The following is a 21197-nucleotide window of genomic DNA, read 5'->3' as shown; positions in this document are numbered from 1 at the left end:
CAAACGAAAGAAAAAAATTTAAATGTGTCCAATATCTTTAAGGTGACTTACCATATACTACAGAATATTAAGAATATTAAGGAGGGGATATGGAAGAATCATCCAGGCTGTCCCTACTGTTGAAGATACTTGATATTTAAGGAGCCCAGAAAACAAAATCACCTATAAAGTTCTCTGGGGATTCTAGGCAAATATTTATTGAATAAATTTATGAAGCAAATATATAACACATCAACACGTAATTAATACATGAAGGCCTTTATGGTAAATTAATATTTGACAAAGCCCTGTATACACTAAATATAAAATAGCCAAAAATCAAGTGAGCCTGAGAGAACTATAATTCATTGTGTATATTATATTATTCTATATACCTACTGAACAATGAACAAAATTATCTTAATTCATTTCTGCACATTATGCTTTTAACTATTAACCATGTTCCAGTCCCTGTGCAAACTGCATTCCAAAAGGCCAACCCTCAGTTATAATTATGTATAACTTGATTATAAATGGAAGCATTTGGCTATGATTTATTATGCATGCTTATTGCTATCAAAGAAATAGCAAAGTTTTAGGTTTACTGTGCAAGAATTTTAATTAGATTTGCACACATCTCAAAAAATTCTATTGTGTGACTTCCAGGTCTTGGAGTTAAGTCAACAGGAGAAGAGTCAAGTGAGGTTACAGATGAGGTAAGAGAAGCTTCTGAGGACTTTCCTTGAGCCTCAGCATCTGAATCATTCCTTTGGCAAGCTCGATAGTTGCTAACTGAGCCCGATCTCTGTGGAGTAGCAGTCCCTGATTTGGCTTCAGCAATTTCATCTGGGTAAAAAAAAACTTCAATTTATTATAATCCATGACACCCTCCCCAAAATTTTAATAGTATTTAATTTGCTTCTTTAAGTGAGAATACTGACCAGCTATCAAGAGCATGTTTATTTTGAATACCTCCTAAAATAGAAGCAATGAATCTGTATTATGCCACTTGCCTTTTTTACACGCAGCAATGTATTCCCCTAATGACTTACTAAGATTGGGTACATATTTGGCTACTCATCAGTCTTGCAATCCAGGATTAAGAGAGCCCAATAAACTAATAATGAGGCTTAATAAACATCATTCTCTAGCAATAAAAGTCAATCTTTCCATATTAAAATCATAGAATAAATGCACTTAAAATTTGAATCCTGGAAATCATCTCATCTAACTCCTCGTTTTATTGATAAGAAAAACATAAACCCCTTAAGACTTAAGTGACAAATGAAGAGAGAGGTAAATCTAGAACCCAAGCCTCCTAACTCTCATCGTGGTGCTCTTCATTCTCCCACTTTGTCTTCATATTTGATTTAAGATCTTATAAAATAACAACAATTCCAATGAACAAATATCAAGGAAAACCTAAGTTGGGAACACAATATAAAAACAGTAAATGTCCGGTCAATTGGTAAACCCAGGTACTAATAAGCCTAAGGTTCATAAATTTTTTTTTTTTTTGCGGTATGCGGACCTCTCACTGTTGTGGCCTCTCCCGTTGCAGAGCACAGGCTCCGGACGCGCAGGCTCAGCGGCCATGGCCCACAGGCCCAGCCACTCCACGGCATGTGGGATCCTCCCGGACCAGGGCACGAACCCCTGTCCCCTGCATCGGCAGGCGGACTCTCAACCACTGTGCCACCAGAGAAGCCCCAAGGTTCATGAATTTAATCCAAATACAACGGAAAAAAATAAAACCCATTCTGTATCTCAGACTGCATTAGTAAGTGTTAGAAGAAAAATACCATCTAGACATAGACAAACAGGTTTAGCCAATATATCATAGCTCAAAACTGTGTCTTTCTGATACTGTGTAGGTACTATCTTTGAGTTTACAAAGAAGACAAAAAATTCACAGGTAAATCTCATCTAATAATTCCACATAATCTTAAATGAACAAAAGTGGCAACATATCTTAATTCAATTGATTTGGCCAATGAAGAATTGCCATAAACTTCTACTTAATTAAAGGTTCTGGGGACCTTTCCTGGTGGCGCAGTGGTTGAGAACCCACCTGCCAATGCAGGGGACACATGTTCGGGCCCTGGTCTGGAAGATCCCACATGCTGCGGAGCAACTAAGCCCGTGCACCACAACTACTGAGCCTGCTGTCTAGAGCCCAAGAGCCACAACTACTGAGCCCGTTGCCACAACTACTGAGCCTGTGCTCTAGAGCCCGTGAGCCACAGCTACTGAGCCCATGTGCCACAACTACTGAAGCCAGCACTCCTAGAGCCCGCGCTCCACAACAAGAGAAGCCACCGCAGTGAGAATCCCGCGCACCACAATGAAGAATAGCCCCTGCTTGCTGCAGCTAGAGAAAGCCCGCATGCAGCAACAAAGACCCAATGCAGCCAAAAATAATTAATTATTTATTTATTTTAAAAAAGTTTCTGTTTGTGAGAGAACATTTATATATATATATATATACACACACACACACAGCTATAGTCTTTCATAGTGCTGGGGTAGAATTATTATTGATATTTATTTGAATTATGAGTCAAGTGTGTTCCATCAGGCTTTTTAGTAGATAAGGTAAATTAGTTTTAAGAGTCAGGGCTTCCCTGGTGGTGCAGTGGTTGAGAGTCCGCCTGCCAATGCAGGGGACACGGGTTCGTGCCCTGGCCCGGGAAGATCCCACATGCTGCGGAGCGGCTAGGCCCGTGGGCCATGGCCGCTGAGCCTGCGCGTCCAGAGCCTGTGTGCTCCGTGACGGGAGAGGCCACAGCAGTGAGAGGCCCGCGTACCGCCAAAAAAAAAAAAAAAAAAGAGTGTATGTGCATGGGAGATCTGAATTAACGTACATTTCAAACCATGGTATGATTTTGCACCATTTACTAGAAGTCAACATTTATTCTAAATAAAACATTTTTTCTTACCAAAATGAACTACAAAAAACAGAAATGTAGCAGAAACTATCACTTTAGGATCAGGCTGTATCAGGCTTTAAGGATTTTAGAAGATAATCTTAAAAGGACAATAAACAATTCACAAGATACACAAATGTTCACGTCAACAAAGGCACAAAATCCTATATTCTATGTTCTTTTGCTATTGAATTACTAGGAACAATTCAAGAAGCTTCAAAAGAATCAAAGATTTACTAAAATGCCAAATTAGGTAAAAAGGTCTAATATGTCATCTATGTTGTTCTGTGTGATATACTTACCATCAATACTACGGAAATCCAATAAGTATGTTCTACTGTCCACTTGGTATAACTGTAGACTCATTTTGGAGAATGTACTTGTCACAGGATTCTTCCTTCGAACACGCAAATAATATGGGTTTACAACCTAGCATATGGTATGGAGAAAAACAACGTCAAAAGGAATTCTTCTATAAAACATTATATAGACTGCAGGTTTGTCAAATGTGCTAATAATCAGAATGCTCTTTCTTTCTTACCTTCCATTCATAATCCAGTTGTTTAATTGCTCTACAAACTTCTGCCATGATATCATTTGGTCGACTTTGACTTCTAATTCCCAAATGCCATTTTGCTTTCCTTACACCTTGGTGTTTGGATTTCTGTGGATTTAATTCATCGAGGGTATGGCGTGCCCTTGGTGTTTCAGCAACCAAGAATGGTACTCTTTCAGGATGGGGCCGGGTCAAGTGGTGATCATCAAGAAAAGAATCAGGTGGACTTGTTGCCAAGTAAAAATCTTTGGCCTCATTCATTATTCTCCTGTTATCTATTATGAGGTGGTAGGCAACTGCCAAAGGGTCCTGGTGATTTCTGTTATAAAGGCAGCTGAGAACCTCCTCTTCTGAGCATTCAAATTTTTCACATACTTCTTTTAAGGCTTCATCATCAATCATGGTTGAACTATATGATGGATCCTCAGGAAAGAGATATTTTGGAAGGTCCTGTTTAAACCATTCATGTTCCCTGAGAGAAAATGGCAGGGGTCAGAAGGACTTCGAGGAGAGATGAGACTGAAAGTAACAGTTTGGGGGAGTTTAGGATATGAATTCATTTATATTTATACTCATACTGTATTATCTTTTTTTTGTGTGTGTGGTACGTGGGCCTCTCACTGTTGTGGCCTCTCCCGTTGCGGAGCACAGGCTCCGGACGCGCAGGCTCAGCAGCCATGGCTGACGGGCCCAGCCGCTCCGTGGCATGTGGGATCCTCCCGGACTGGGGCACGAACCCGTGTCCCCTGTATCGGCAGGCAGACTCTCAACCACTGCGCCACCAGGGAAGCCCTATCATTTTTTTAAAACTGAGATTTTCCTCTTCTGGCTCACATTTCATTGTATATGTTAAGGGAAATTCTTCAGCCTTCCTCTGATTTTAAGAGGGAGAAAACACTGCTGGAGCAACCAGAAACAAAGTGTCTACACTTTAAAGTTTTGGAACAAATGGCAATGGCAAAGACCATGTTATTTCCAGCTCAGAAAGAGAACAAAATTAGTCTGTGGATTCATTATAATACTCTTTGGATATAATGTTAAGTGACAAAATATATAACAACAACAAAAATAGACAACTATTATTCATTGAGTGCTTACTATGTGGTAGATTTTAGGCTAAACACTTCATATATATTATCTCACCTCATGTTCAAACAACTCTGTGAAGATAATATCCCCTTATTTTAATGAAGGAACTGAAGATTTCCTAACTTCATATGTAAAAGGATATTTTTGACTTGAACTATGTAAAAAAAATATGCTAAAACTAAAAACATTACGAGAGGAAAACACCCAAAAGAACAATGATTATATTCTGCGTAATGGAATTAAAAATCACTTTAATGCTCTTCTCTAATTTTTTTGGTGTTTTCTAAGTCTTTTCCAATTATCACATATTTCATTTAAATTGGAAAAAACATGTAAAACGCAAGAAAAAGCACCTCTCACTAAGATATTCTGAAATATAAATTTTACAGAATGACTAGCCCTTCTCCTCTAGTGGTAAAGTCATGCCCCACCACTCACAGTCTGTTTTTTAGCTAGTCTGCAGCATATGGAGGAAATGGAAAGGAATGAAGCTTTTTTCTTTTCTTTTTTTTTAAATTGGAATATAGTTGATTTACAATGTTGTGTTACTTTCTGCTGTACAGCACAGTGAACCCAGTTATACATATACATATATCCACTTTTTTAGATTCTTTTCCCATATAAGTCATTACATAGTATTGAATAGAGTTCCCTGTGCTATACAGTAGGTCCTTATTAGTTATCTATTTTAGGAATCAAGCTTTAAGTTGTACATATGATCTTTCTTTCTTCTTCATTATCCTAATGCTTTCTTCTTTACTATTCCCAGATATACGTCTGATTTCTTTCTTCCTTCTCCCTCCATCTCAGAGAAGTATGCTGTCTAGCCATTAGAAGACCAAAAGAGAAATTTCCATAAGGGAAAAAAAGGAAAGAAAAATGATGGTAGAAGAAACAAAGTTTGCAGTTTTTAAAAAAATCTTCATCAGAAATGACCTGCCCAAATTTGAAAAGGAGATTTGTCATCATCACCTTTGCCTTATTTAAACTATTCCGTAGAACCATATGCAACTAGCAAAACTGATGGACTTTTTTACCTACAAAACAGTAATTTCATATGTAGTTCAATGTATACTACTACAAAAACAAACATGTCATTGATTGAATTAAAATTTTCTCATTCCCTGAGATGAGCAAAAGGAAAAAATACAATAATTTATAAGATCAGAACTCAAATAGCAACACACAAATTTACTACGAAAAAATATTAGTCCCCATGAGAATATGTAAAAGTCAAACATGAAGCATACTATAGAAAATCTTAAAGAATCACTACCAAATCTAATACCTAACCAGGGTCCTTTTTATTTTTTATTAGCTCTTTTTTTAAATTAAAAAGTAATACACTGACAAGTACAGGTTTCTGGTAACTGACTATACTGCTGAACTGAATGAATAAGCATTTTCAGAACTCTAATGGAAAACTGATGAATTCATAAAAGTGCTAACAAAAGATCAAGATGAAAAAAAAATTAATTACATAGGACTGAGTGAACTGATGAGGATAATTATAATTTTTGTGACTTTCTGTTTGAATTAAAAAAAAATGTTAAAAAAAAAAAGTAACTTACTGGTGTCCTAAGAACTAGTGAGGAGTGACAAAACTGATGGGTCAAAGCACCCTTCCCCCACTTCTGACTTTAACTCCTCCAGCTTATTTTGTAAGCACCTATTTTTCTGATCAGATATTATCCTGTTTGAAATGCCTAGAAGAGATTATATTTTCCTTACTGAACCCCAAGTATATTATTACAATACTTAGCTAAGAGTGAATTCCCCTCTATTTTAGTTGCATTATACACATTTACTTTAATATAAAATACTGTATTCAGAATTTCATTAAAGCAACTTTGTGGATGTATGGAATAAAAAAAAAGTAATATAATGTTCACTGCTACAATTTCAAAACAAATAAAGAAACAAAAGCAAAAAAGTGAAATCCCTTCCTCCTACCAATCTTACTTCCCTAAAGCAGCCAGGTTAGTATGTGTTCTTAAATATCAAAATAAAATAAATGAGTCTATACACTATTTTTAACATAAAAACAGGATTACATTGTACATACTGTTCTGCAAAATTTTCTTTTACTTATATCACTGATACTATTAGATCTGATAATCAAGTTGCTTTATCACCTGATATCTTTGATTGTGGCTCTCTTCATGGGATCCACCTGCAGCATATGTTTCAAAAGGCTAATCACAGAAGGGTTTAAATACTGAGGGGTATAAAAGATCCCATCACATATCTTCTTAAAAAGAGTTGGCACATGATCATCATCGAATGGAAGTGTTCCACATAATAAAGCATAGAGAATAACTCCACTGCTCCATATATCTACCTCTGGACCAGCATACAATCTGTAACAGGAAATATCAATTGGATTAAACAATCATTAGTAACTTAAAGAGTAAATCAATTTATCATTTTAAATATAGATACTTCATAATTATTAGTCAGAATATGGTTTCTATAAGTCACTGCTGTGTACTACACATACAGATTCTATACTAATTCTATCAGTATTATCTTTAAAAACAAAAATTAAGAATTTTTTTAAGTTACAAACTATAGCTAAAATTCTCTCCATACTACCTCACGAGGGTCCTCAATCAATAGGGCCAAACTTTGAACAAACATATCATTACTGAATTTAAAACCATTGTTTTTTGGTTACAGAGGAGATATTAAGTGATCTTTCATCAAGTGAGAATGTTCTTTAGTGATGGACTCTAAACCCACTCTCCGCAATAACCCGAGACCTCATACCAAGGTAAAAGGGTCCTGAGGCTGTAGAATGAAGCCCAGCTAACTAATTCAAAGAAGATTTTAAACTCTTATTTGCAATACACTGTAACCTACTGACTTAACTAGCTACTGACTAATTAGATAACCCATTCAAAGTCTGGCTTCAGGGAAAGGATTTCTTTAAATTGGTCAAATAAATTATTGAACTGATCAATATATACTATTTTGAAAGTAAAAGTTTCCATACATCTAGACCTCACAGAAAGACCTTATCCAAACTGGGAAAATTAGACTTCAGTAATGACCCTTACATATATGCACAATTACATTTCTTTTTGTTTATTTAATTAACACTGCCCCCAGTATCCAGGTCCTAAATTGTTTTCTTCCCAAAATAATTAGACAACTCACATGAAATAATTAAACATTAAGTTAATATAAAAAGGTAATGATAAACCTTGATAAATCTAAAATTAGATATTTCTGCCTTACTCATAACCATGCCTTAACACAAATATAATTTCTCTGAGCAGTCTAGGCAAGCAAGCTTATGAAAATAGAAAGAAAATACTACTCTATTTCTGCATTCTAAATTAATCAGGATGTAAGACATTCAAACAAAGAAACATGGTTTGAATGAAAAGTTATTAAAAGTTAATTATAAAAACTAGTAAACAAACTTTAGCTTCTTTGTTTTCAATTTCAGTAGTATAGTGAAGAACAGTTACTCTTCAAAAAATTAAATTTTCCTGTCATCTAAACTATCCGAAAAGCTGCCCTATACTAAGATCCTCATGTTCTCAATGCTGGTGGTTAGTAAATTGAGAGATTAGAATTCTTAAAATACTTCAGTCTCTAGAAGATTTAAAGAATGAAAATTAACTAAAATCTGAGGATTTTATCAATACTTCAGTCCAATTCCCCAAGGCACCTTATCATAAAAGCTAAAGCTAATTTGAAAAATTAAAGCTACACATTACACTTTTAATTCTTCATCTAGGCAAACAGTACACTATTTCTTCCTACTAGATATTTCTGTATTATTCAAGTTTTTAATGTCTCACCTTTAAAACTTGCTAGTTTTAAACCTTCAGTTTCTTCCACAAGGGAAAAAACGAAAGTACTCTCATCTAACTAATATAATTTTGACTTGCAAACCAACATCCTCCTCGATAAATGGAGTCCTTAATCCTTATTCACTTATAAGGTTTTATTATTAAAATAGAATACCTTCTGGATAAGAAAAGAATAAGCTTTAAATTCCTTCCACTAGAATTGAATATTACACTATAGACTAACAAAGTCTAGGAAAGGAAGACAATTACAACTATATTGGGAGGGGAGGAGGTGGCAAACACTACCTTCCTGAAATTACTTCTGGTGCAGCATAGTTGGGTGAGCCACAGCTTGTTCTTAAAAATTCGCCATCTGACATCATGTTTGAAAGACCTGAAAATGCACAAAATTCACTGCTCAAGATTTCCCAAGAACAAAAATAAAAACAAAACTCCATTAAACAATAAAATTGAGTTTGCATTAAAGTGATAAATCATCATTTTGTTCTTTGCTTCAACAGAATCCTATAGTCTTTATTGTTCCCAAATATTTTGCCTTTATGCCATAAAATCTATAATCTGTTTCAACATATAAAGTTAGTGCATTGTTGGAGTTTAATGAGTACATATTAAGCTATTGGCTATTTTGCTTAATAGAATAAACTGGGCATGTTTAAGTTTTATTAATATAGAAATTACTAGAAAAAAATGTAGAACAGAATTAAAATTCAAAGTTTCTATTAACCTCCATTCTGATTCTTTAAAAAATAATAATTTTTAATATCAAAGTTCCTTCATAGTTCTACTACAAAAAGAAAACTCGGGAATTCCCTGGTGGTCCAGTGGTTAGGACTCGGTGCTTTCACTGCTGCGGCCCAGGTTCAATCCCTGGTGGGGGAACTAAGATCCCGCAAGCTGCGCAGTGCGGCCAAAAAAAAAGAAAACTCTGCCTCCTCAAAAATACAATGTATACAAAATAATGACAACTAAAGAATAAGAAAGTCAAATAATTTAGTCAGTTACAAAAAAAAACCCAGTAGCTCAGAGCTGTTGGGCACTATTTAGTGAATCTCTATAGATTAAAATATATAAACATATACAAAACTTAAGAAAATATAAGTATCTCCTCTGATTTGAAATGAAACTAAAAAAAAGGACTTGTAGATATTCATTTTTATCTCAGGTTTAATAATGTCAATGGCAATTTATATAAGAAATAAAGGAAAAATAAATTCATTAAATTTTCCTCAAGCTGAAACTATGCTTTTCTATTTAAAATATTTTACTTTCATTTTTTTTTTTTTTTTGCGGTACGCGGGCCTCTCACTGTCGTGGCCTCTCCCGTTGCGGAGCACAGGCTCCGGACGCGCAGGCTCAGCGGCCATGGCTCACGGGCCCAGCCGCTCCGCGGCATGTGGGATCTTCCCGAACCGGGGCACGAACCCGTGTCCCCTGCATCAGCAGGCAGACTCTCAACCACTGCGCCACCAGGGAAGCCCTACTTTCTTTTTTTAAAAATAATTTTGTTCATATGGTTTGCCTTCTGGCTTTCAAAGTTTGAATAACTCCAGCCCAGTCTCTTTCCTCTTGCTCCATACTTGATCAGAAGAACACACTGGAAACAGTGTGTTCTATTGATAGCACTATTTAGCAAATAGTTAAATAATGGTCCTTCACAAATAATGGTCTCTTTTCAAGTGATGGCGCTAATGCTGCCAATTTAAATTGTTTGCCTATGTCATAAAAGTCAATTTCAAAGACATAAAGCTAAGAGAATTCCTTATTTTTACTCCTTTTTCTAGCTCATAGACAAATGGTGAGGATATGCTACTTTGGGACTCAGTCTATTATATAAAAGCAAAAGTTATCTGAAGAATCCTACTGATGTTTGTTAAACATAATGAATATATGAAACTATAAAAATCTCCTTACCAAAATCAGCAATCTTTGCATTCATGTGTGCATCAAGCAGGACATTTTCAGGTTTCAAATCTCTGTGGACCACCATATGCCTGTGACAATAATCCACACCAGAAAGGATTTGTTGGAACAGACGCCGACTTTCTTTTTCATCCAGCTAAGAAAAGTAGAGAGGCAACTTAAACGTGTGTCTTTCAAAAGAAATTATTCTACCTATAATTTTCCAACCTATAAAACTGTGAAAATGCAACAAACCTTCCAAATGAACCTCACTCATGAGATACTTTTGAAACGGGGAGGAGATATAGGCAGCACTAAACGGAAATGCTAGGAGGATCTTAGAACCCAAATTAGTAACTCAACTTCCTAATATTATCACTCTCTTGACTACACTCTAATAACTTGCTTTCGCCTCATCTCGTGCACTATTTCAAATAATTTCAATTTCTACCTGAAAGTAGGCATGTTTTCTCCTCTAAATTACAAATATTTAATCCTTGATTCCTTTAACAAATATTTATTGAATACCTTCAATGTGCCATGCACGGTTTTAGACACTCAAGATACAGCAATGAATTTTAAAAAGGTCCTAATCTAGTTAAAGAAAACAGACAATAAACATATAAATATCAATATAAGGAGTAAGAGTGTTTTGAAGAAAAACAAAGCAGGATAAGGGCACAAAGAGTTACGCTGGGGTGGGGAATACTGTTGTGGACTATAAGAGAAAGCAACATTTAAGCAGTATTAATGAATTAGCAAGCAACCATGTTATCATATCTCCTGAAATAAAAGACGTTTTAATTTTAACAAAAGAAAAACCTTAATTCATTTGTTTTATAAAATATAACAGCATTTATCTGTATTATGCTTACTGAAAAAATTACATCTTATGCTGTAATTACATTTTAAAAAATATTCTTTAAAAACTTCTCACGGGCTTCCCTGGTGGCGCAGTGGTTGAGAGTCTGCCTGCCAATGCAGGGGACACGGGTTCGAGCCCTGGTCTGGGAGGATCCCACATGCCGCAGAGCAACTAGGCCTGTGAGCCACAACTGCTGAGCCTGCGCGTCTGGAGCTTGTGCTCCGCAACAAGAGAGGCCGCAGAGTGAGAGGCCCGCGCACCACGATGAAGAGTGGTCCCCGCTTGCCACAACTAGGGGAAGCCCTCGCACAGAAACAAAGACCCAACACAGCAAAAATAAATTAATTAATTAATAAAAAAAATAATAAAAAAAATAAATAAATAAAAACTTCTCTGTCCATTTATCCATATTTTCTTATTTTATGATGTTTTTTCCATAAATGAAAACCATTACTTGGGTATGCCTGCTCCCAAGAAGTCATATTTAATAAATAAGCTATTAATTCTCTAGGCAAAGGACTCTAATATACAATTCTCAAACACAGGTCACAAATTAGCATTCTAAAACCAGGTTCCTACACCTTAAATGGTATGGATAATCTGGAATATGAACCAGTAATTTCTTTTGAAAGCAAAACTAAAACTATCAAAGCACTCAGAGATACCCTTCCTCTAGAGAAAGTAATAATGCATTAGCAATCTAATACCTTTATTTCTAGAATATAGATTCATTTTTTAATATGACTTCATATCAAATACACTAAATGAAAAAAAGAATGTGTTCTAAATGTGAAAGAGAGGAAAATTTAATTGATTAAGCAAAATACAAGAGGTAAAATAACTAGATAGGCTACAAAAATGAAAATTATACTCTATTAATAATAAATAGAGTACAAAGGATCAAGGAGGGGAAGTCTACAAAGAAAGATAAGAGTCAAAGCATATTTCCATTTAAGCATGGCAGATGGCACCTTTTGTCTCCACTCCTTGAAACATCACTAAGATGGCAGCATATAAAGACAAAAGAGCAAGAGAAGAGACAGCAGTAATCAAAAGGAGTCACTAAGCTAGAGAGTAGATGAACAGTAATGAAGGCTTGGCCAACCACAGAAAGCTGAAGTCTAATAAGCCTTCAGGGGTGGAAATCAATGATAAACTCATCTGCACGCAGACTCCTGGAAGGGCTTAGATATGGGAAGTGTTGGGAATTTCTGAAGGTAGAAGTGAAAAGTGGACTGAAAACAGGACAACTGATGGAAGAAAGAAGTTTTAAGCTCACCCTTACTGGGGAATAAGACCGACGATTTACCCTTTAATAAGGCTGAACCAGCTCTGTTCTCAAGGACACCAGAGTAGGAATGAGGCACCAGAAGGAAAACATGGGGATAAAATGAAAGTCAACATACTAACCAGTGAGGCTTGCGGGCCTTTCCCCATTTAGCTCGCAGAGCACTGGCAGCTAAGCTAACACGCTCAAGGAAACTGGAAGGTTTCTTCTGGAGCAACTTTCTGATCCAAGGAAAAATATTTGTAATTGTTAACATTTGGTGTTTCCTAGTAAAACAAACAGGTCCGTACCTATTCAACCTATGGGAAGGCCCACCAATTAATAAGTTCCATCCTCATGAGCTTGGCATTTAGAACCTCACTCTCAAATATGAGTGGACAACCCAGAATCACCAGGTATCTGAGCAAGGGTCATGCACAAAAGACAAAGACCAATAAAATGAATAGAAAAAAAACAGGGAGCAGGGAAGGTACAGAAGCAATCCAGGGAAGAGAAGAAGAAAAAAATTTTAAACTAACTGTCATCCTCAGACAGATACATTTATTATCTCAGTGGAACAACAAAAAAAAATAGGCTATTTAAAGAAAGACAACTTCAGAAAACAAGAAAGAAAGAAAAAATGACAGCTGGAATTTTAATATGCAACAGATAAAATTGAGGAATATTCCCATAATGTAAAGCAAAATGATCAAGACATGAAAAACAAAAGATAAGAAAGCAAGATACCAATTCAATTTGTGTCTGTTTCCATTTTTCTAGGCAGAATATTTGTGCGGGATTGCGGGGGCGGGGAGTGGGGAGTGAAAAGACAAATGGAATACCTGAAATTGAAATGAACCATGTTAAGAAATGGTAAAATCAAAATTAATTTGGTTAATGATTTTGATTCTGATTAAAGTAAAGATATGCTACATAGAACAAATGAGTGAATGATATAAAGAATGTTAGATTGGGAGGGAAAAAAATTGGCTTCTCAGTGCTTGATGTGGCTCTTCCAGAAAGAGGTTTTTGCATACCACATATGCTGGGTGTAAGAAAAAGTATGCGCAGGGGGCAATGTTCAGTTTTTGTATCTGTAACTTAAGACACTGTTCAAAATGTCTTCTAAAGTTCCTTCCAACTCTAAATTCTTTAAGTGTAATTCCTACCTCCTTCATGGAGCCTGTTCTTACTATTCCAGGTACATCAGATTTCTGAAACCAAAAAATGAATGCAATTTAAATGTGACTAGGGTTGACTAGCAAGGCCTAGATCTTTAAGTATTTAATATATTTTTTAAGGTTTACATACATAATTTAAGATATATATTAAAAGTATTTGTATGCCCCAGAAGCAAAGTCTGAAGATTGTGAGTTCTGGAGTCTCAATCCAATTCTGTCATTAATAAATTATGTGACCTTGAGCATATATATAAACTGTGAGTCTCGGACTTCCCTGGTGGTCCAGTGATTAAGACTCTGCGCTTCCAATGCAGTGGGCACAGGTTCGATCCCTGGTCAGGGAACTAAGATCCCACATGCCGCAGAGTGTGACCAAAATATAAAAAGTAAATAAATAAAAATAAATAAACTTTGAGGGACTTCCCTGGTGGAGCAGTGGTTAAGAATCCACCTGCCAATGCAGGGGACATGGGTTCAATCCCTGGTCCAGGAAGATCCCACATGCCACGGAGCAACTAAGCCCATGCACCACAACTACTGAGCCTGAGCTCTAGAGCCCATGAGCCACAACTACTGAGCCCGCAATGTCACAACTACAGAAGCCCACGCACCTAGAACCCACGCTCTGCAACAAGAGGAGCCACCGCAATGAGAAGCCCACACACCGCAACGAAGGGTAGCCCCCATTCGCTGCAACTAGAGGAAGCCCACGCGCAGCAATGAAAACCCAATGCAGCCAAAAGTAAATAAATAAATTATTTTTTTTTAAAAAAAATAAATAAACTGTGAGTCTTGGTTTCCATATCTGTGTAAGTAGGCTAAGGAGATAATCTTTAAGATGCTTTTTAGCTCTAAATAGTCTATGATTCTAGGCAAATACATGACTAAGGGAGCTGGTTATTAAATAGACTTCTTAACAGGATTGCTTTCTGATATTTGATGCTAGTAAGGGATCAGGGGAATTACAAAATATATACAGGATTAAATCAGAACTGCTTACCCTTCCGTTTTTACAGATATAATCAAATAGCTCTCCTCCTGAGACATATTCCATCACCATGAAAATATCAGATGGTGTACTGATGACCTGGTACCTGGTGAGAGAAAACATTATCTACCAGTATTAAAACATGTATATTCATTCATTCAATAAGTGTTTACTAAGCACCTATAATACACCAGGCACTGTGCTAGATGCTGGGAAAACTGCAGGGAACAAAACAAATTCTCTGCTCTCATGGAGTTTATTTTCCAGAAGCCAAGAAACAGACACTAAATAAAAAACAGTATCTCAGGTGGTGGAACATGCTATGAAGAGAATCAAAGCAAAACTAAGGGAAATCTTTCATACAGGGTATTCAAGGAAGGCTTCTCTGATAAAGTAACATTTAAGCAGAGCCTAATGGAAATCAGGGAACAAACTATGCCATTACCTAGGAAGAAGGTGAACCAGGCAGAGGGAACAGCAAGTGCAAAGGCCCCCAGGGGGAAACCTGCCTGGAGCATTTGAGCAATGGTAGGAAGGCTAGAGCAGAGTGAGCTGGGAGAGAGAAACAGGATGTGGGGTCAAAGAGGTAACTGGACAGCAGAGAACACAGAACCTTAAAAGCCATGATGAGGCTTTGGCTTTTACTCTATGGGAGAAAGAAAGCTATTGAAGGTTTTAAGCAAAGCAGTCACATGATCTGGCCAAGTAAAAGGGTAACTTTAATTGATGGCAGCAATGTGAAGAACTGACTGGGCAGTAGGGTGGAAGCAGGTGGCTACTGCAGTAGTCCATGAGAAAGATGAAGGGGGCCCACACTGGGTTGACGATAATGAAGGAACTAGAATGAGATCTTAGTTTTTGAAGGAAGAGATGGAATGGAGGTTGGGAAGTGAGAGAAATAGGAAAGTTAAGGATAGTTCCTACGTTTCTGCCCTGAGAAACTGATATTAACTGAGATGGTGAAAAGACCAGGAAGACCAGGCACGAGAGGGTAATAAAGGGTTCAGTTTGGGCCAGATCGAGTTTCACATGCCTCATGGTCACCCAAATGGAGATGTAAAATAGGCAGTGTGCATATTCAGGGAACAGGTTTCAAAGCAGGAGATGTATATTAAGGGCTGTCAGCATAAGGATGGTATTTAAAACCATGGCACCTCAACAAATGAGAAGAGGTGAGAGTGAAACAAATTTTGAGTCACCAGTTCAATACAAAAGCCTAAATGGTTTTAATTTATAGCCTGCATAATAAAGCTGAGTAGTAAATAAGTTAACTGTAGATCCTACAATTGTCAGCTGTAAAACAACGGTAATATTACTGCCTTTTGAAATTTAGATTCCTGAAATTCTATTATTTGGATTTGGATTTGGATTCCTGAAAATATATTATTTGTTACTTGTTTTATCAGATATAAGCAGTGTGGGGAAGTGGAGACCCTACTTTATTGTCTCTAGTGAGGCTAGCTGATATCATGTGGAAATTTGGAGGGCAGGAGTTTTTACTAGCAAATCATTGTTGGTTCTACAGCAATAGGGGCACTGAAACTTATCAGAACGGCATCAGTCCCAAAAATGAGAAAGATAACATCTGATCATCACAAGGGCAAAATGTGAACTTAGGCTTAAGTGACCATGAATGGGGTTAGATAAATACATGAACAGGAAGAAATTTGAAAACCCTCAGGAACAGACCAAACCAATGTCACTCATCTTTCTCACTTGTCAGATTAAGAAGGTTAACAAAAATGATGAAAAAATGATATGACTATATTTAATATAATCAGATCTTACAGTTTAATTATATGAGGATGCCTGAAAAGCTTGAGGTTCTGAATTTCTCTGCGGATTTTTCCTACTACATCAAGGCTTCGAATCTTCTGTCGATTAAGTATCTTCACAGCAACTTTATGCCCAGTCAATTCATGTTTGCCAACTGTAGGAGAAATAATTTTAATAAATTAGTGCCAGGTTTGATTAATAACATATTTAGAACTATTCTAAGAGTAGTAATCTTAGCATTCTCCAAAAATACTTGCGCAGTTCCAAGTTCCTTTTTTTTTAAATTTTTAACTGGTGTATAGCTGCTTTACAATGTTGTGCTGTACATTAAAGTGAATCAGCTATAGGTATACATAAATCCCCTGTTTTTTGCATTTCCTTATGATTTAGGTCACCACAGAACATTGAGTACTATTCCCTGTGCTATACAGTAGGTTCTCATCAGTTATCTATTTTATACATAATAGTGAATATATGTCAAGTTCCTTTCAGTTCTGCCTGATTTACCCCTGAACGTTTAGATGTTTAAAGCTGGAAAGCTAAGGGAGAAAGAAAGAAACTTCTTTTTGCTCTCTACCTTTTTTTTTGGGGGGGGGGCGCTGTGCAGGGTCTTTGTAGCTGCGTGTGGGCTTTTCTCCAGTTGCCGCATTGCAGTGCACAGGCATCTCATTGCCGTGGCTTCTCTTGTTGCGGAGCATGGGCTCTAGGCACGCGGGTTTCAGTAGTTATGGCTCGTGGGCTCTAGAGCGCAGGCTCAGTAGCTGTGGCGCACGGGCTTAGCTGCTTTGCAGCATGTGGGATCTTCCCGGACCAGGGCTCGAACCCATGTCCCTTGCGTTGGCAGGCAGGTTCTTAACCACTGCTCCACGTGGGAAGCCCTCTCTACCTTTTTGTACTTTTAAATTCTCTTAATTTACTTTTCATTTTTTAAACTATCATACATACAAATTGAACTTGTTTCTTTTGGTGTGCAGTTCTATGGATTTTAAGATGTAGAAATTGGTGTAATCACCATTATAATCAGATACAGAACAGTTGCATCATACCAAAAACCACCCTCATGTTAGACACACTACTCTATAATCTCTTGAACCTTTAAAATTTTGGTTCATGAGCATGTAGTTTCTGTTTTTAAAAATAAGAAAAAAATTTTAAGTGATTACCTTTCAATTTTGAATGCTATACCCAAATAATCAATGGTTATAATAGAATTTAGACATTTTTTAACAGAGACAAAGTCTCCAAAAATTTAGCTTCTAAACATGCTTTCTTAAGGACCTAGTGGAGAATTAATATTCCATCAAAATCAGGAAAGAAACCAAGATGGTAAGAGGGCACACAGCAGAAGGAAGAAGAACCACAATTCTGCAGCCTGTGGAAGGAAAACCACATTCACAGAAAGACAGACAAAATGAAAAGGCAGAGGGCTTTGTACAAGATGAAAGAACAAGATAAAACCCCAGAAAAAAAAATAAAGTGGAGATAGACAACTTTCCAGAAAAAGAATTCAGAATAATGATAGTGAAGATGATCCAGGACCTCAGAAAAAGAATGGAAGCAAAGATCGAGAAGATGCAAGAAATGTTCAACAAAGACGTAGAAGAATTAAAAAACAAACACCTAGAAGATTTAAAGAACAAACAAAAAGAGATGAAAAATACAATAACTGAAATGAAAAATACACTAGAAGGAATCAATAGCAGAATAACTGAGGCAGAAGAACGGATAAATGATGTGGAAGACAGAATGGTGGAATGCACTGCCGAGGAACAGAATACAGAAAAAAGAATGAAAAGAAATGAAGACAACCTAAGAGACCTCTGGAACAACATTAAACACAACAACATTCACATTATAGGGGTCCCAGAAGGAGAAGAAACAGAGAAAGGACCCGAGAAAATATTTGAAGAAATTATAGTCGAAAACTTCCCTAACATAGAAAAGGAAATAGCCACCCAAGTCCAGGAAGCGCAGAGAGTCCCAGGTAGGATAAACTGAAGGAGAAACATACCGAGACAAACAGTAATCAAATTGACAAAAATTAAAGAGAAAGAAGAATTATTGAAAGCAACAAGGGAAAAATGACAAATAACATACAAGGGAACTCCCATAAGGTCAACAGCTGATTTCTCAGCAGAAACTCTACAAGCCAGAAGCGAGCAGCATGATATATTTAAACTGATGAAAGGGAAGAACCTACAAGCAACATTATTCTACCCCGCAAGAATCTCATTCAGATTCGACAGAGAAATCAAAAGCTTTACAGACAAGCAAAAGCTAAGAGAATTTAGCACCACCAAACCAGCTCTACAACAAATGCTAAAGGAACTTCTCTAAGTGAGAAACACAAGAGAAGAAAAGGACCTACAAAAACAAACCCATAACAATTAAGAAAATGGTAATGGGAGCATACATATCGATAATTCCCTTAAACGTGTATGGAATAAATGCTACAACCAAAAGACACAGGCTCACTGAATGGATACAAAAATAAGACCCACGGCTTCCCTGGTGGCACAGTGGTTAAGAATCTGCCTGGCAATGCAGGGAACACGGGTTCAAGCCCTAGTCCAGGAAGATCCCACATGCCAGAGAGCAACTAAGCCCGTGCACCACAACTACTGAGCCTGCACTCTAGGGCCCGAGTGTCACAACTACTGAAGCCCATGTGCCTAGAGCCCGTGCTCTGCAACAAGAGAAGCCACCACAATGAGAAAACCATGCACAGCAAAGAAGAGTAGCCCCTGCGCGCCACAACTAGAGAAGGCCTGCACGCAGCAACAAAGACCCAATGCAGCCAAAAATAAATAAATTTAAAAAATAAATTTAAAAAACAAAAAAAAACAAGACCCATAAATATGCTGTCTACAAGAGACCCACTTCAAACCTAGGGACACATAGAGACTGAAAGTGAGGGGATGAAAAAACATACTCCATACAAATGAAAATCAAAAGAAACCTGGAGTAGCAGTACTCATGTGAGATAAAATAGACTTTAAAATAAAGAATGTTACAAGAGACAAGGAACGACACTACATAATGATCAAGGGATCAATCCAAGAAGAAGATATAACAATTATACATATATATGCACCCAACATAGGAACATCTCAGTACATGAAGCAACTGCTAACAGCTATAAAACAGGAAATTGACAGTAACACAGTAGTAGTAGGGGATTTTAAAACCTCACTTACACCAATGGACAGATCATCCAGACAGGAAATTAATAAAGAAACACAAGCTTTAAATGACACAATAGACCAGATAGATTTAATTGATATTTATAGGACATTCCATCGAAAAACAGCAGATTACACTTTCTTCTTGAGTGCATACAGAACATTCTCCAGGATAGATCACATCTTGGGTCAGAAATCAAGCCTTGGTAAATTTAAGAAAATTGAAATCATATCAAGCTTCTTTTCTGACCACAACACTATGAGATTAGAAATCAATTACAGGGAAAAAAACATAAAAAACACAAACACATGGAGGCTACACAATACATTACTAAATAACCAAGAGATCACTGAAGAAATCAAAGAGGATATCAGAAAATACCTAGAGACAAATTGCAACGAAAACACGATGATCCAAAACCTATGGGAAGCAGCAAAAGCAGTTGTAAGAGGGAAGTTTATAGCAATACAAGCCTACCTCAAGAAACAAGAAAAATCTCAAGTAAACCATCTAACCTTACACCTAAAGGAACTAAAGAAAGAAGAACAAACAAAACCCAAAATTAGTAGAAGGGAAGAAATCATAAAGATCAGAGCAGAAATAAGTGAAACAGAAACAAAGAAAACAATAGCAATCAATAAAATTAAAAGCTGGTTCTTTGAGAAGATAAACAAAATTGATAAACCATTAGCCAGACTCATCAAGAAAAAGAGGGAGAGGACTCAAATCAATAAAATTAGAAATGAAAAAGGAGAAGTTACAATGGACACTGCAGAAATACAAAGCATCCTAAGAAACTACTACAACCAACTCTGTGCCAATAAAAATAGACAACCTGGATGAAATGGACAAATTCTTAGAAAGGTATAACCTTCCAATACTGAACCAGGGAGAAATAGAAAATACGAACAGACCAATCACAAGTAATGAAATTGAAAATGTCGTTAAAAATATCTCAACAAACAAAAGTCCAGTACCAGATGGCTTCACAGGTGAATTCTATCAAACATTTAGAAAAGAGCTAACACCCATCCTTCTCAAACTCTTCCAAAAATTTGCAGAGGAAGGAACACTCCCAAAGTCCTTCTATTAGGCCACCATCACCATGATACCAAAAGCAGACAAAGATACTACAAAAAGAGAATATTACAGACAAATATCACTGATGAACATAGATGCAAAAATCCTCAACAAAATACTAGCAAACAGAATCCAAAAGTACATTAAAAGGATCATATACCATGATCAAGTGGGATTTATCCCAGGGATGCAAGGATTCTTCAATATATGCAAATCAATCAATGTGATACACCATATTAACAAATTGAAGGAGAAAAACCATATGATCATCTCAATAGATGCAGAAAAAGATTTTGACAAAATTCAACACCATTTAGGATAAAAACTCTCCAGAAAGTGGGCATAGAGGGAACCTACCTCAACATAATAAAGGCCATATACAACAAACCCACAGGAAACATCATTCTCAATGGTGAAAAACTGAAAGCATTCCCTCTAAGATCAGGAACAAGACAAGTATGTCCACTCTCACCACTATTATTCAACATAGTTTTGGAAGTCCTAGCCACGGCAATCAGAGAAGAAAAAGAAATAAAAGGAATACAAATTGGAAAAGAAGAAGTAGGGCTTCCCTGGTGGCGCA

The 21197-nt window shown here is 36.7% G+C and overlaps 1 protein-coding gene across 2 annotated transcripts in view; it reads right to left on the bottom strand.

Annotated features, from left to right (window-relative positions):
• Positions 1-572: 572 nt before the first annotated feature.
• PRKAA1 (protein kinase AMP-activated catalytic subunit alpha 1) overlaps positions 573-21197 on the bottom strand; it is a 44537-nt gene continuing 23912 nt past the window's right edge. Inside the window, exons 2-9 of one of the 2 annotated variants that reach the window (XM_082622360.1) lie at positions 16364-16505; positions 14588-14681; positions 10287-10431; positions 8661-8748; positions 6687-6911; positions 3448-3934; positions 3209-3335; positions 573-825 (exon numbers count right to left, since the gene is read on the bottom strand). In XM_082622360.1, coding sequence (XP_082478486.1) covers positions 581-825; positions 3209-3335; positions 3448-3934; positions 6687-6911; positions 8661-8748; positions 10287-10431; positions 14588-14681; positions 16364-16505 — 1553 coding nt within the window. In that variant the 3' untranslated portion in view covers positions 573-580. Of the gene's footprint in view, positions 826-3208; positions 3336-3447; positions 3935-6686; positions 6912-8660; positions 8749-10286; positions 10432-12549; positions 13676-14587; positions 14682-16363; positions 16506-21197 lie in introns of those variants that run through there. The other variant, XM_082622361.1, reaches the window with a different exon arrangement.

The sequence above is a fragment of the Mesoplodon mirus genome (assembly GCF_964341445.2).
Source record: "Mesoplodon mirus genome assembly, chromosome: 5".
Lineage (NCBI taxonomy): Eukaryota > Metazoa > Chordata > Mammalia > Artiodactyla > Ziphiidae > Mesoplodon > Mesoplodon mirus.
The sequence above is the reverse complement of the archived record's forward strand: the minus strand, read 5'-3'. Positions and strand labels throughout refer to the sequence as shown.